Source organism: Borostomias antarcticus (assembly GCF_949987555.1).
Source record: "Borostomias antarcticus genome assembly, chromosome: 8".
Taxonomy (NCBI): domain Eukaryota; kingdom Metazoa; phylum Chordata; class Actinopteri; order Stomiiformes; family Stomiidae; genus Borostomias; species Borostomias antarcticus.
Genome location: NC_140241.1, coordinates 2,328,896 through 2,343,349, shown reverse-complemented (window position 1 = coordinate 2,343,349; position 14,454 = coordinate 2,328,896). Strand labels below are relative to the sequence as shown.

At 48.2% G+C, this 14,454-nt stretch overlaps 1 protein-coding gene across 1 annotated transcript; it reads right to left on the bottom strand.

Annotated features, from left to right (window-relative positions):
- Window positions 1-222: 222 nt before the first annotated feature.
- On the bottom strand, window positions 223-1,515 carry LOC311312135 (beta-1,3-galactosyl-O-glycosyl-glycoprotein beta-1,6-N-acetylglucosaminyltransferase 4-like; the record flags this gene model as incomplete). The annotated part of the gene is made up of 1 exon (XM_084442006.1): window positions 223-1,515. The coding sequence occupies one exon, from the start codon at window positions 1,513-1,515 to the stop codon at window positions 223-225; it is 1,293 nt and encodes a 430-aa protein (XP_084298132.1).
- Between the last annotated feature and the right edge of the window lie 12,939 nt (window positions 1,516-14,454).

Here is a 14,454-nt window from a genome sequence, read left to right as displayed (position 1 = left end):
ACTCTCACTAAGTCAGCATTTTCTAGATGAGCGCACTTGTTTGTTGTAAGATATTTTTAAGGCATTTCTGCTTTATTACGATAGGACAGTGTAGATGGCAGACAGGAAAGGTGGGGGAGAGAGAGTGAGGAAGTCATGCAGCAAAGGTTGTGGGCCAGATTTGTACCCACGCCGCTGCGGTAAGGACTAGCCTTTACATGGTAAGCGCTCCAGCCCGTTGAGCTACCGGGCGTCCCTAGATGAGCTCACTTGTTGTGTTTTAACCAAAACCATCTGTCTCTCCATCAGATTCTCTTCCAGGCACTGAATAAGGACGGGGTCTACTTTAGGGTCCACCTTATTGGCAAACCAGTGACCATAGCTAAGTAGCCAGCGGATTTCTACAGCCCCGTAAATACACACCTTTCGGATGTATGTCCCAGTACAGGGGGGGTAAAGGGGCCCCTCCAGGTAGCTCCACTTGATCAGCCTGGTCTTACTCATGTGTTCCGTGACATCAGCCTGGGCCCTGGGCACCTCTCCTGGCACCCCGGGCACACGTATGAGAGTGGCCCAGAAGTGCTCGTCTGGGGAGTAGGTATCATTACACCAGGCCAGGAAGTCTCGGACTAGTGGTGAGCGGTGCACATAGGTGAGAAACTCCCGGGACAGCACAAAGTAAGCGCTGCCCATGAAGATCTCGATACCTTTCGGAGGTGGATCTTTGGCCTGGTTGGTTTTAAGAGGCAGCTTGCGGTACTCAAAGTTGTTGTAAGTAAAGTCTTGCAGCTCGTAGCGGAAGGTGAATCTCGTCTTCTTTTCCACAGAGGGTCGGCTGGTCTCCAGCATGTTGGCGCCCCGTAGGTTCGTCAGCTCTGCCACCAGCTCTACTTTGGACATGAGAGGAAAGTCCTGCCCACACAGGTTAATGGCATACCTCCACTTGACCTCCGACCCCAGCAGGTCGGACAGGCAGTTGAGGTCAGCCTTGAGGCGGCTGATGCCGGCGTAGTCGACCGACTCCAGCTTGGAGGCGATGAAGACGTTGGGCAGGCAGCGGGCCAGACCCTCCATGGCTGATTTGAACTGTGCGGAGGACTTCTGGTCGTAGTGGATACAGTAGAGGTTGCTGGGAGAGTACAGTAACCTGAGGATTCTCTCCACCAGCCAGGCAGACTTGTGGACCACCATAGAGTAGGCCAGGGGGAAGGTCCGCTCCGCCTCTGACACCTGGATGTCCCCATAGCCCCTGGACCTGAGGTAGCGTGGGCAGTTGGTGGTGAGGTTGACCAGACTCTCATCCTGGTCCTCCACAATGCTCCTCCTGATGACCAGTGACTTCTCCACCTCCACGGGGTCATGGTCGTAGATGGCGATGCAGTTGATGTTGTATCGGTGGTATGTAGGAATGTTTGCAATGTCTGCAGTTGGCTCAAAGAGTTGAGTGGAGAATCTCACAGAGAGCCTTACGCACACAAGCAGGATGATGCACACGATCAACACCAGCAGGGTGCCACACCCAATCCGTCTTTTCATTCTAAGGTTAAACAAAGACAACAACAACAAAATGTTACACAGTGTCTGATAAGAACAAATGTTGGGAACCACGGTGACCAGTGCTCACCATATGGGTTTGCTTCTCTGCTTAATAATCCTGGAAAAATAATCACCTTGCTTAATAAGCACGGAAGGTTGTCTCCAAAAAAGTACTGTCAAGCTTCCTTGTTCTTGTACCACAGCCTGGAGAGGGTCAGAGAGTGATGTTAGAAACTTAATTTACACATATTACTGATTAATAATTATTCAAAAGAAAGTTTATCTTACTGTAATTTATGGTCCTTAAATAAAGAGGATGTCAGACGAGAGAACGTAATCCAGGTTTATTGCTTTCATGCAAGGTGATACAGCGAGGTTACAGTCCACACAAAGCTAAAGCTTATTACTAGGTTTGGCCAACAGGCCTGCATTTCTCATTGGTCAGTCTTATCTTATCTTATCAGTCTTATCTTATTAAGGTATTTAATGACATCCATTTAAACACAGATAATGGCAAAATCTCAGTCTTAGTATTACTGGATCTCAGCGCTGCGTTCGACACGGTAGACCACAACATACTACTAGGCCGACTGGAAAATTGGTTGGGAATTTCTGGTACAGTGTTAGATTGGTTTGAATCCTACTTAAAGGACAGGGATTATTTTGTGTCTATAGGCAATTACAAATCTGAGTTGACAAAAATGACCTGTGGAGTTCCCCAAGGCTCCATCCTGGGGCCTCTTCTGTTCAACATTTACATGCTCCCACTAACTCAAATTATGGAAAACAACAAAATATGTTACCATAGCTATGCAGATGACACACAAATGTATATCACTATATCACCAGGAGACTATAATCCCATACAAGCGCTGAGTAAGTGCATTCAACAAATCAATGATTGGATGTGCCAGAACTTTCTCCAACTAAACAAAAATAAAACTGAAGTTATTGTCTTTGGAGCCAAAGAAGAACGATTAAAAGTCAGTGCTCAACTTCAATCAGTAATGGTAAAAACCACAAACGAAGCCAGAAATCTTGGTGTAGCCATGGACTCAGACCTGAATTTCAACAGCCACATTAAGTCAATTACAAAGTCAGCCTACTATCACCTGAAGAATATATCAAGGATCAAAGGATTTATGTCCCAGAAGGATTTGGAAAAACTTGTCCATGTGTTTATCTTCAGTAGACTCGACTACTGTAACGGCATGTATACAGGTCTCTCTAAAAAATCGATCAGACAGCTGCAGCTGATTCAGAACGCTGCTGCTCGAGTCCTCACTAAGACTAAGAAAGTGGAGCATATCACACCATACTAAGGTCTTTACACTGGTTTCCTGTCTGTCAAAGAATTGACTTGAATGGTCTAGGGCCAAAATATATTTCTGATCTGCTCATATGCTATGAACCATCCAGACCCCTCAGGTCGTCTGGCACAGGTCTGCTTTCTGTCCCCAGAGTTAAAACAAAACATGGAGAAGCAGCATTCAGTTTTTATGCTCCACATATCTGGAACAAACTTCCAGAAAACTGCAGGTCTGCTGCAACTCTTGGTTCTTTTAAAACAAGCCTGAAGACTTTTCTTTTTGCCACTGCTTTCTAAGAGGAGCTATGTTTATCAGTATACTGCACTGTAACTTTTATTCCTGTATTCTATTTGTCCTGCTTTTTGTTTAAATGTCTATAATGACTTGCTTTTTGTTTTAATGCTTTTCATTTGTCCTGCCTTTTGTTTTAAATGTCTATAATGTCTTGCTTTTTGTTTTTATGCTTTTAATGTCTCATGTAAAGCATATACGCGGCAGTGGCTAGTTGCAAAACTAGAATGGAGAAGTAAGACGCCTCCTTCCCTCCACTAGTCTGGGGGTCCACCTTGGGCAAGTGGTAGTACCCCCTAGCCCCCCTACCTGGGGTTACAGGAAAAAACCCTGATGACAGAACACCAAAAAGGAAGAGAGACCCGGCCCGGAGGAAGCCCGGGGCCCTCGTCTGGAGCCAGGCCCAGACGGAGGGCCCGCATGCGAGCGCCTGGTGGGCGGGCTTACCACGGAGCCCGGCCGGGCCCAGCCCGAATAAGCAACGTGGAAGCACCATCTCCTCCTCCATCGTCCCGTGGACCCACCGCCCGCGGGAGGAATTGTCGGGGTCGGGTGCGCTGCCAACTAGGTGGCGGTGAAGGCGGGGGGCACCGACGGACCGGACCCGGGCGGCAAAGGCTGGCTCTGGGGACATGAAACGTGACCTCGCTGGGGGGGAAGGAGCCGGAGCTTGTGAGGGAGGTGGAGCGATACCAATTACACCTGGTGGGGCTAACCTCCACGCACAGCACCGGCGCCGGAACCAAACCCCTGGATAGGGGTTGGACCCTGTTCTTCTCCGGAGTTGCTCACGGTATGAGGCGTAAGGCAAATGCATTGCCTTAGCTTGCATTGGCTAGCTATACTAGCTAGCCCCCAGCTGAGCGCCTCTGTGCTGGAGTTCACCCCAGTGGACGAGAGGGTCGCCTCCCTGCGCCTTAGGACTGTGGGGGGGGGGGACTCTGACTGTGGTTTGTGTTTATGCACCGAACAGCAGTTCAGAGTACTCAGCCTTCCTGCAGACCCTGAGTGTAGTCCTTTTGGGGGCTCCTGCAGGGGACTCCAGTGTCCTACTGGGCGACTTCAATGCACACGTAGGCAATGATGGAGAAACTTGGAGGGGCGTGATTGGGAGGCATGGCCACCACGATCTGAACCCGAGTGGTGTTTTGTTGTTGGACTTCTGTGCTAGTCACGGTTTGTCCATAACAAACACCATGTTCGAACACAAGGATGCCCACAAGTACACCTGGCATCAGAACACCTTAGGCCGAAGGTCGATGATCGATTTCGTTATCGTATCATCTGATCTGAGGCCATGCGTTTTGGACACTCGGGTAAAGAGAGGGGCAGAGCTGTCCACTGATCACCATCTGGTGGTGAGCTGGTTTCGATGGCGGGGGAAACTTCTGGACAGACCTGGAAAACCCAAGCGTGTAGTGAGGGTGAACTGGGAACATCTGGAGGAAGAGCCTGTCCGGAGAGATTTCAATTGCCACCTCCGGCGGAGCTTCTCAGGCATCCCTGTGGAGGTTGGGGACATCGAGCATGAGTGGTCGGTGTTCAAAGCCTCCATTGCTGAAGCTGCGGCTGGGAGCTGTGGCCTGAGGGCCATAGGTACCTCAAGGGGCGGTTACCCTCGGACACCGTGGTGGACAGCGGTGGTGAGGGAAGCCGTCCGACTGAAGAAGGAGGCCTTCCGGGCTATGTTAGCCCGGGAGACCCCAGAAACAGTTGCAGGGTATCGACTGGCCCGGAGGGCTGCGGCTTCGGCCGTGACCAAGGCAAAGCAGCGGGTGTGGGAGGAGTTCGGAGAAACCATGGAGAAGGACTTTCGGTCGGCACCAAAGTGTTTCTGGAAGACCATCAGACACCTCAGGAAGGGAAAGCGGGGGACCATCCAAGCTGTATACAGCAAGGAGGGGACACTGCTGACCTCAACTGAGGAGGTTGTTGAGCGTTGGAAGGAGCACTTTGAGGAACTCCTGAACCCGACTAATCCACCCTCTACGATCGAGGCAGAGCCGGAAGATGATGGGGGGTCGTCAATGTTCTTGGAGGAGGTCACTGAGGTAGTCAAACAACTCCACAGTGGCAGAGCCCCAGGGACTGATGAGATCCATCCAGAAATGCTGAAGGCGCTGGGTGTAGAGGGGCTGTCTTGGTTGACACGCCTCTGTAACATTGCGTGGAAGTCTGGGTCAGTGCCGAAGGAGTGGCAGACTGGGGTGGTGGTCCCAATATTCAAAAAAGGGGACCAGAGGGTGTGTGCGAATTATAGAGGCATCACATTACTCAGCCTCCCAGGGAAAGTTTACTCCAAGGTGCTGGAAAGGAGGGTCCGGCCGATAGTCGAACCTCAGATCGAAGAGGAACAATGCGGATTTCGTCCTGGGCGTGGAACTACCGACCAGCTCTTCACTCTCGCAAGGATCTTGGAGGGGGCTTGGGAGTTTGCCCAACCTGTCTACATGTGTTTTGTGGAATTGGAGAAGGCTTACGACCGGGTCCCTCGAGAGGTCTTGTGGAGGGTTATGCGGGAGTATGGGGTGAGGGGGTCCCTACTTAGGGCCATCCAATCCCTGTACACCCAGAGCGAGAGCTGTGTCCGGGTCCTCGGCAGTAAGTCGTCTTCCTTTCCGGTGGGTGTTGGCCTCCGCCAGGGCTGCGCTTTGTCACCAATCCTGTTTGTGATTTTCATGGACAGGATATCGAGGCGTAGCCGGAGGGAGGTGGGTTTGCAGTTCGGTGAGCTGGGGATCACATCACTTCTTTTTGCAGATGATGTGATCCTGATGGCATCAGCTGCCTGCGACCTCCAGCACTCTCTGGATAGGTTGGCAACTGAGTGTGAAGCGGCTGGGATGAGAAAAAGCACTTCTAAATCTGAGGCCATGGTTCTCAGCAGGAAACCGGTGGCCTGTCCGCTCCGAGAAGGAAATTAGTCCTTACCCCAAGTGAAGGAGTTCAAGTATCTGGGGGTCTTGTTCACGAGTGAGGGAACCATGGAGAGGGAGTTTGGCCGGAGAATCGGAGCAGCTGGTGCGGTTCTGCAGTCGCTTTACCGCACTGTTGTGACGAAAAGAGAGCTGAGCCAAAAGGCAAAGCTCTCGATCTACCGGTCTATCTTCGTCCCCACCCTCACCTATGGTCATGAAGGATGGGTCATGACCAAAAGAACGAGATCACGGATACAAGCGGCCGAAATGAGTTTTCTCCGGAGGGTGGCTGGGGTCTCCCTGAGAGATCGGGTGAGAAGTTCAGTCATCCGGGAGAGACTCGGAGTAGAGCCGCTGCTCCTTTGCGTCGAATGGAGCCAGTTGAGGTGGTTCGGGCATCTAGTGAGGATGCCTCCTGGGCGCCTCCCTAGGGAGGTGTTCCAGGCGTGTCCGGCTGGGAGGAGGCCGCGGGGTAGACCCAGGACTAGGTGGCGGGACTACATCTCCGCACTGGCCTGTGAGCGGCTAAAGATTCCCCAGGCAGAGCTGGTTGATGCTGCTAGGGAAAGGGATGTCTGGGGCCCCCTGCTGGAGCTGCTGCCTCCGCGACCCGACCCTGGATAAGCGGATGAAGATGATGATGATGATGTAAAGCACCTTGAATTTCCCTGTGGCTGAAATGTGCTATATAAATAAACTTGCCTTGCCTTATCAGTACAACTTCTAATTGGCCATTCTAGGTTGCTCCCATCTTGGGAGAGACAGGTCTAGGGACATTAATTATAATGGTGCAATGATCTGGTACAATGAATATTACTCAACCCCTCCTTGCCACATACTAGCCTAACGCGGATGATAACACCAAAATAGGTCCTGACCTTTGGAGTCACGGCCTGTGCCGCAGAGGAAAACCCACTACAAGAGTTTGAGAAGGATGCAGTAAAACTGAAATTCCGTGAAAATGACATAATTTGCAGACAGGACAACAACCATTTGCTGAAGGATTCAATTTACCAATAACAAAAATAATTTGGGGCATGCATGGTTTGGGTAAATTCCATGAATGTAAACACTTTTAAAAAAAGAATGCAATTCATGCAAAAATGCAAATTACAGAATTAGTGGAAAGCGAAAACTCCGGATCCGAAGTCAGGATGTGCCAATATTTCTTAAAAATTGACTTGATGATGTGAATTATGTATGTAGTAACACACACACACACACACACACACACATATATATATATATATATATATATATTATTTTTTAAGGAAAATTTACCTTATCTTTTCTGGTACTCTTTTTCAGTAAATCAAAATGAGGCTTGTTTAAAGCCAATGTAAAAGCTTCCTCAATACAATCAGATGAATACCCTCATTGGGCAAATCTAGAGTTCATATCTACAGATTTCTCAGTCATTGGTGGAGGAACAAACTCTTCTCAAAAAATATCTACATACAGTATGTATAAAATATAGAATATAATACAGTTGTAGTTTGTATTTTATATTTTGTTGTTCCTCTTACACACAATGCGGGGCTGGGCACCTTGAGTGCATGACACTTTAATAAACATCATATATCATATATCATACTGTACATACAATCTGTATAAATATAAATATATACTACAATTACCTCCTACAACCTATACCTTCTACAACTACATATACCGTATATACCTAAATAAAGGTATCCAGTACTACAGCCCCATGTAGCATGGTGTTTGATTGTTTTTTAGTTTTTTAATGGTAACCAAATATAGTGGAGGAAGATAAATACATGAACAGCATCTTACCAGTCATACACCAATCCCTGAGAGGAATAGGGATGTCCTTCTTTCAGCAAAGTGAACAAAATGGAGTTAGAATACTGAGTTTCAGGACGAGTATACAGCAAATAATCTTGAACTTGATCAACATTCTCTAGCACACTTGTGATGTAACTGAGGTTAGGGAGGAGCAGGACAACGGTCTCTAATCTCATGAGAAGCACCTGTCCACACCTTGCCAATTGTCGAGTATTACTGTATCGCTTTGAGATCTGTTTCAGATGTATAGCGCAATATAAATATAAGTAGGCTATTAGATGTATCAAAGGGAAACGTTTCTCATACGACCAATAACAGCTGACCATTAACATGATCATAAATCCATCAGATGGTGGTTTATCTAAATATTTAAGAGGACCTTATGAAAACCGACTCGCATTTCGCATGAAACAACGCAGCCGTTTTCACCGGTGATTGTTTACTCCCACGTTCCAATGAAAAGCCGGTGTTCATCCTGTCAGGTAGGAATGTCTATCAGAATGTTTTACGACCCATTTTAATTGTGCTTGATTCATGGGTAGCGCTGCCTGGTAGGAAATGTCAAAATGTCTATCAACATTTCTTACCAGACAGGATGCGCTGGGTCGTAGGACATTCTGATAGACATTCCCTACCTGACAGCAGCGTTTTGTCACTAAGGTGATCAGTTATAAGTTTATTTACTTTTATTAGAGGGTGCAGTAAATTTACTTAGGCACACACAGGCCTTAAGGCATGTGCCTGTGTGGGAACCGCTCCATTGTCCCGTTGCATTATCTGATCCACCCTGCCAGTGAGGCTAAGCATTTTAAAGATTATCCACTCACTCTCCATGACGGGTTCTGAGGGTCAAGGCAGTCGGCGGGGGGGGGGGGGATATATTCTCTCTATGGACGACTGAATATAGTGAGTGCTCAAACTAGAAAAACAACTTTGATAACAAAAAAAAAAGATATGGAAAAACAGCAAAATATTTGCTTTTATTTGACCTCGCCCTAGCCCACCCCAGGTTCCCCGTGCTTATCCATATGCAAGAGCGCTTGGTCAACTTCACCTGCCCGCTCTCAAACACGCCGACGCTAGAGCAAAGCCCGACGAGAGAGAGAGAGAGAGACACAGAGAGAGAGAGAGAGGGGAGAGAGAGAGAGAGAGGGAGAGAGAGAGCGAGGGGAGAGAGAGAGAGGGGAGAGAGAGAGAGACAGAGAGAGAGAGAGAGGGGAGAGAGAGAGAGAGTGGGAGAGAGAGAGCGAGGGGAGAGAGAGAGAGGGGAGAGAGAGAGACACAGACAGAGAGAGAGAGACACAGAGAGAGAGAGAGAGAGAACTTAACAAGGACATTCGCTCAGATCTTTATATCTCCCTCTCAAAGCACTTTGAATTTTTTAATGACCTTGATGATTCAAATAAATTGTGTATAATTTTAGCCGGTAGACACTGTATCAACGAATGCGCCAAAGCCTGCCACCTCATCCTAAAAAGAAGAGTAGCTTTCATGAGTACTGGTCTATAAACTTACCCATTTCCATTCCTCTCTATTCATTTAGTCCCCATTCTCCTTTATACTGTATTTTGTATGTCGCTAGACTGTATTGTATTCTCAATTGTATGGTTGTATGTGTGTAGTACTATAATGTACGCTCTATTCTATTTTGATTTGTAATTATATTGTGTCTCACAGCTCATTGTGAGTGGTCCTTAACTTTTAATGATTGCACTTTTGTACTAATGTGATGGAAATGTCTGTTAAAGGGCAATGCTCGTTTTTGACAACCTGGACCTTATTTACGACATATTATAAGAAGTTTGACTCACCGAGATCACTTTGGTGTAGTTCGGAGGCCTGTAGAAGAAATTTAAAATCCAGCGCGAGCCAGTATATCCATGTAATGACGGTGATCGGGGCACCGAGAAGGCAGTTTCTCAAAATCTATTTTCGGCCGCTAAACGGTTGTTTTCATCAATCAGATTGGATGAATCGACAGTTGAGATTCCTCAACGCGAGGCATTTTTTCGGTTTTCAAATACGGGGTCTTTAGCCTCTGTAATATGATCTTTACACGCCTTTCCCCACTTGCTCCAGCACGCATGTGTAGCCAGGCTCAATCTGCATTGTGTTTACGGAGCACACTGGAGGACGACGTGCATTCAAATATCTCTTTTATTGTTGACTGTTCCTGCATGGACATCTGCATGGACATGTAGACAGGGCACGAGAACACATTAGCCTCTGGCAATAGTTCGTTGCTCGTTGGCTAACCCTTGTTGCACCCATACTCCGCAAAAGGGCTAGTTATGCAAAACACGAGGCCGCGCGAGCTACCACAGCCATACAAATATACATAACTATTTACATACACACACGTTTCTGCATCGCCAAAGTAAAAATACTAAAATGAAATAATACATCAGGAAGCAATCCAAAAACATGGCATACCTGCATGGACATGTAGACAGGGCACGAGAACACATTAGCCTCTGGCAATAGTTCGTTGCTCGTTGGCTAACCCTGCAGTCATGAAAACGGGGAAACATTGTTTTTATATTCTTATGTGAAATAAAAGTGACCTCAAGTCTAACATCACTCATTCAATATGAAATACTTCAAATCTCCCAGGGGGGGGGGGGGGTTACATACACTATAACAGCAGACTAAGTACTGTCACAAGATTAGCTTAGACAGACCGACAGCACTGACCTTGTTGCACCCATACTCCGCAAAAGGGAAGGAAATATAGATGCGCAGACAGTTAACCCCACAAGGTCACGCCCCCAGATACCCCAAAACCAATCCCCAGCCCTGTGTATAATAAATCAACCAATTAAAATAAAAGGCGAGCAGAAACCCAAGGAAAATAATAATAATTAAAGTTATACAATAAGAAGATCTAGTGGAACAATATTAATCCTGTTACACTCACCCCTACTGATTTCACTAGATTTCTCTTAACACGGGACCACCCACAGGATTACAGAAAATGCATCTCAGATGCTATGAAAATGAAAAGAGCAACACTCAAACACATCCACAACGTGACACCCACACATCCACCCCAAAAAAACAAATCTCATCAGAGATAAAGAGTAACCAGGTATGATCCATAATCCAGACTATAAAAAGTCAACCAGTCATAAAGCTATCCAGTTAAGGACTAAGAAGAACAAGGGGTAGCTTATCCCTCATAAATCTATGGAAAAACATGCCATGTACACGTTACGCACAGAGACCATACTCAAAATTACAACTCACGGTCTAATACAATAGACCAGGCCTACTCGCCTCACAATACTAGTCCGCTTAGTGACTAATTGAAACCAAAGGGTGGAGGTGTGCTCACTTATCTTAAACTATACCTTGGGCCCCAAAACACCCTAGCGCTTTTCAAAAAGGTTTCTAACCCATCGTGAGGACATGGTCTGAATCAGTCTACGCACCGGCTTGATAAGCCTACCTCGCCTAGTGCGAACGCCACCACGCACACTACTCGTGCCCGGCAAGTTAGGAGAGGGGCCTAAGACACTCACAGAGGGCTCAACAGATGGAGAGCGATTACTTCCAGAGGGTACACCCAAGGCCAAGCTAGGCTCTGTGGCAGACTCAATACTGACCTGAGACAGAGGGGCACATTCTCGATTCACCTCAACAAGGTCAGAACCCCTATCCTCCTCTTCGTCCACCATGGCAAGAGTCTGGTCCTTCAGGTACCTCCTCCTTACATCCTCCATCACCTCATCAGAGTCCGACATCTCAGTCCCATCCTTTCCAGATCCAGATCCACAATCCAACAGATCGCCCTCACTCATATCCAAGTGATCCACATTGTCATCTCCTGTGGCGTCAGCACTTTCCTCTCCACAGACTTCCTCACTCGCTCCATCCTGGTCCGCCTCTTCATCATTCTCACAGAGTCCAGACCCACCAGCCGGAAAGTCCACTGTGCTCACAGCCACGCAGCCCCCATCCCTACCAGCGCTTGACAGCGGCTCTGCCGGTTCCCCCTGAAGATCGGCAACCCACTGAGAGGTCCTGTCATCGACCTCTTCCCCTTGACCAGAATTCACAGTCACCTCAACGCTCATGCTACCCCCCGAGAGTGATAGACACTCCTCCGACCCCTCATAGTCAGGTAGCGGCAGAAAGTTGACAGGCATGATCAAATTCCTATGAACTGTTTTGACAGGACCAACAGGGCTTCTGATTTGATAAGTATTCAGCTCAGGATTCTTAGATACCACAACATACACAGTACTTCCCCAGCGGTCTGCCAGCTTCCTACACCCCCTTTCCCCTTTGTTAGCTAGTAAGACCCTGTCACCCACATTCACAGAATGACCCTTGACTTTTCTGTTGTACACCTCTGCCTGCTTGTGTTGCTGCTTGTCTGCGTGTGCCTGAGCTAGTGTCATTGCCTCCCTTAGATCTCGACCCAGAGACTGAACATACCTGTCCATGTCAACTGTCTCCCCATCCAAAAGTACACTTTCAAACATGAGATCTACGGGCAATCTGGGTGTGCGGCCATACATCAAAAAGAAAGGTGGGAAACCCGTGGTTTCATGGATAGTGCAGTTGTAAGCGAACGTCAGTGTGTTGAGCACCTGTCGAGAGAAGACACTCTCATTTTTCTCGATAAGATCGACCAGCTTTTCTTTCCAGTAGGAAGACACTTGACAGCCCTCGATATTGATGTCACCCAGCCCCAGACCATGCAGTTTGCTATTTACATATCCCGTACTCTCGCTAGCACTACTTTTGGCTGAAAGACTCCCGTGAGAACTGACACTTCCTACCTTACCCACATTCTGGTAAGCTGGCTGTTCTTCGTTTACGTCGTCATCAAAGTCCTCTAACGCGATGCACGGGTACACGTCCGCTACCTTAGCATTCCTGCGCAGAGTTATCTCAGTTGAAGTCGGGTTCACTATCTTGATGGGAAGCCACCCATCTCCCCACAGAGGAGTAACAACTCGCCCGACCAGAATGTTCCTGTTCACACAGCGGGATGTGGTCGGTTCCACTAGGACTGTGCTTCCAGCGGAAATCTGACACTTAGGCGGCAGACGGCCCCACACAAGATGCTCAGTCATGGGCGAGAGCGTCACAGCGCTCTTCAGCTTCAACGTGCCCACTTTGTCTGGAATGTACTCTCCTCTCCATCTCTCTAGGTTTGACAAGAGACGGACGAACTGGCTACTCTCTTCCTGGCATGCTACATCAGGCTGACCCACCACCCGCCAATAACCATCATTGACCTTGAAATGCTTGATAAGGGGCTTCAGCACATTTGTACCTACTACCATGTCATCGACCTGTCCTTCTACGACTAATACAGGGACTTCAAACTTCATTCCATACACTTCTAGCTTCAGATTACATTGACCCAGAGGACTAGTCTGTTTACCCCCACACCCCACCAGTACAACATCGGAAGGAGCCAGAAACTCACCGACCACCACACCTGCTCCTCTCAGACGAGGCACAACATCTGCACTCAGGGTGGTAGCCATAGAACCAGTATCCAGCATCCCCTTTAGCTCTACTTTGTCCTGCACCAGCACGGTGGCATAAAACAGACTGTCACTTTGCATTGTTCTCATCGTGTTCTGAATAACGACTTTGCTGCCCTTAGGTAAAGTTTCACATAAGTAAGAATACACAGACTCAACATCATCATTATCAAAAGAGGTATTACCATGACGCCCCTGTTTGCCCTCCTCCAAATAGGGGCTACCTAGTTTGACGGACGGTCAGCCTGAGCAGTGCCGCTAGCTGCAGCGGTTCGAGGTTGTGTGTTCGCTTGACATTGCGCTTTCGTGTGGCCAGGAGCAAAACATTGGAAGCACAGCTTGTGCAATCTACAGTGCGCGGAGGTCCCGTGGTCGGTGCTTTGGCAGACTCTACAACTCCCTGACTGTCTCTCGCCCCGCCTCCCACGCCCACCCCGTGCAGACTGAGCATTGCTAACCAGAGCTTTCTCCAGCATGCCTAGTATTTTGTCCAGTGCCTGGCCGTCTGACACTGTGTGCTCTGGCTTATACCCACCTACAGGAGGCTTTACAGAGGACTGTACCCCAAAGGCAGCATTATTTATCCCAGGGCAGGCAGTAGCAGCCGCTTGTTGAGACAACTGACTCCCACTCGTTTTGTGTTCCCTCAGAAACTCGTCTAGCCGCTCCTGTACCTGACTAGCGGTCCACTCACGCTGAGGCTTGCTCATGAACACCAGGGAAAGCTCTTTGCTGGGACAGTTCCTAATAAACATGACAGCCTGTTCCATACTCTGATTTGGCATTGTTCCGCCCTCACTCTTTAGACATTGCTCAGCCACCTCTGCGGCCTTGTTAAGACGGACCCAGTAATCCAGGGGACTCTCATTCGTACATGGCTTAGTGGCGTAAAAGTCAGCCAAAGGAATGGCAGAGCAGATAGCATCACCAAAGTGTTGTTTTAAGATGTTAAACACTGCATCTACATCCCCCTGGTCAGATATTCGGGAGTTATTACGCAACCATACTCTAGTAACATCCCTGGCACGACCCATTAGCTTGTCAACCACCTCCCCAACAAGATCGCAGCCCTCAACCTCCCTCTTGTTAAGGTACACCCTCATTAAC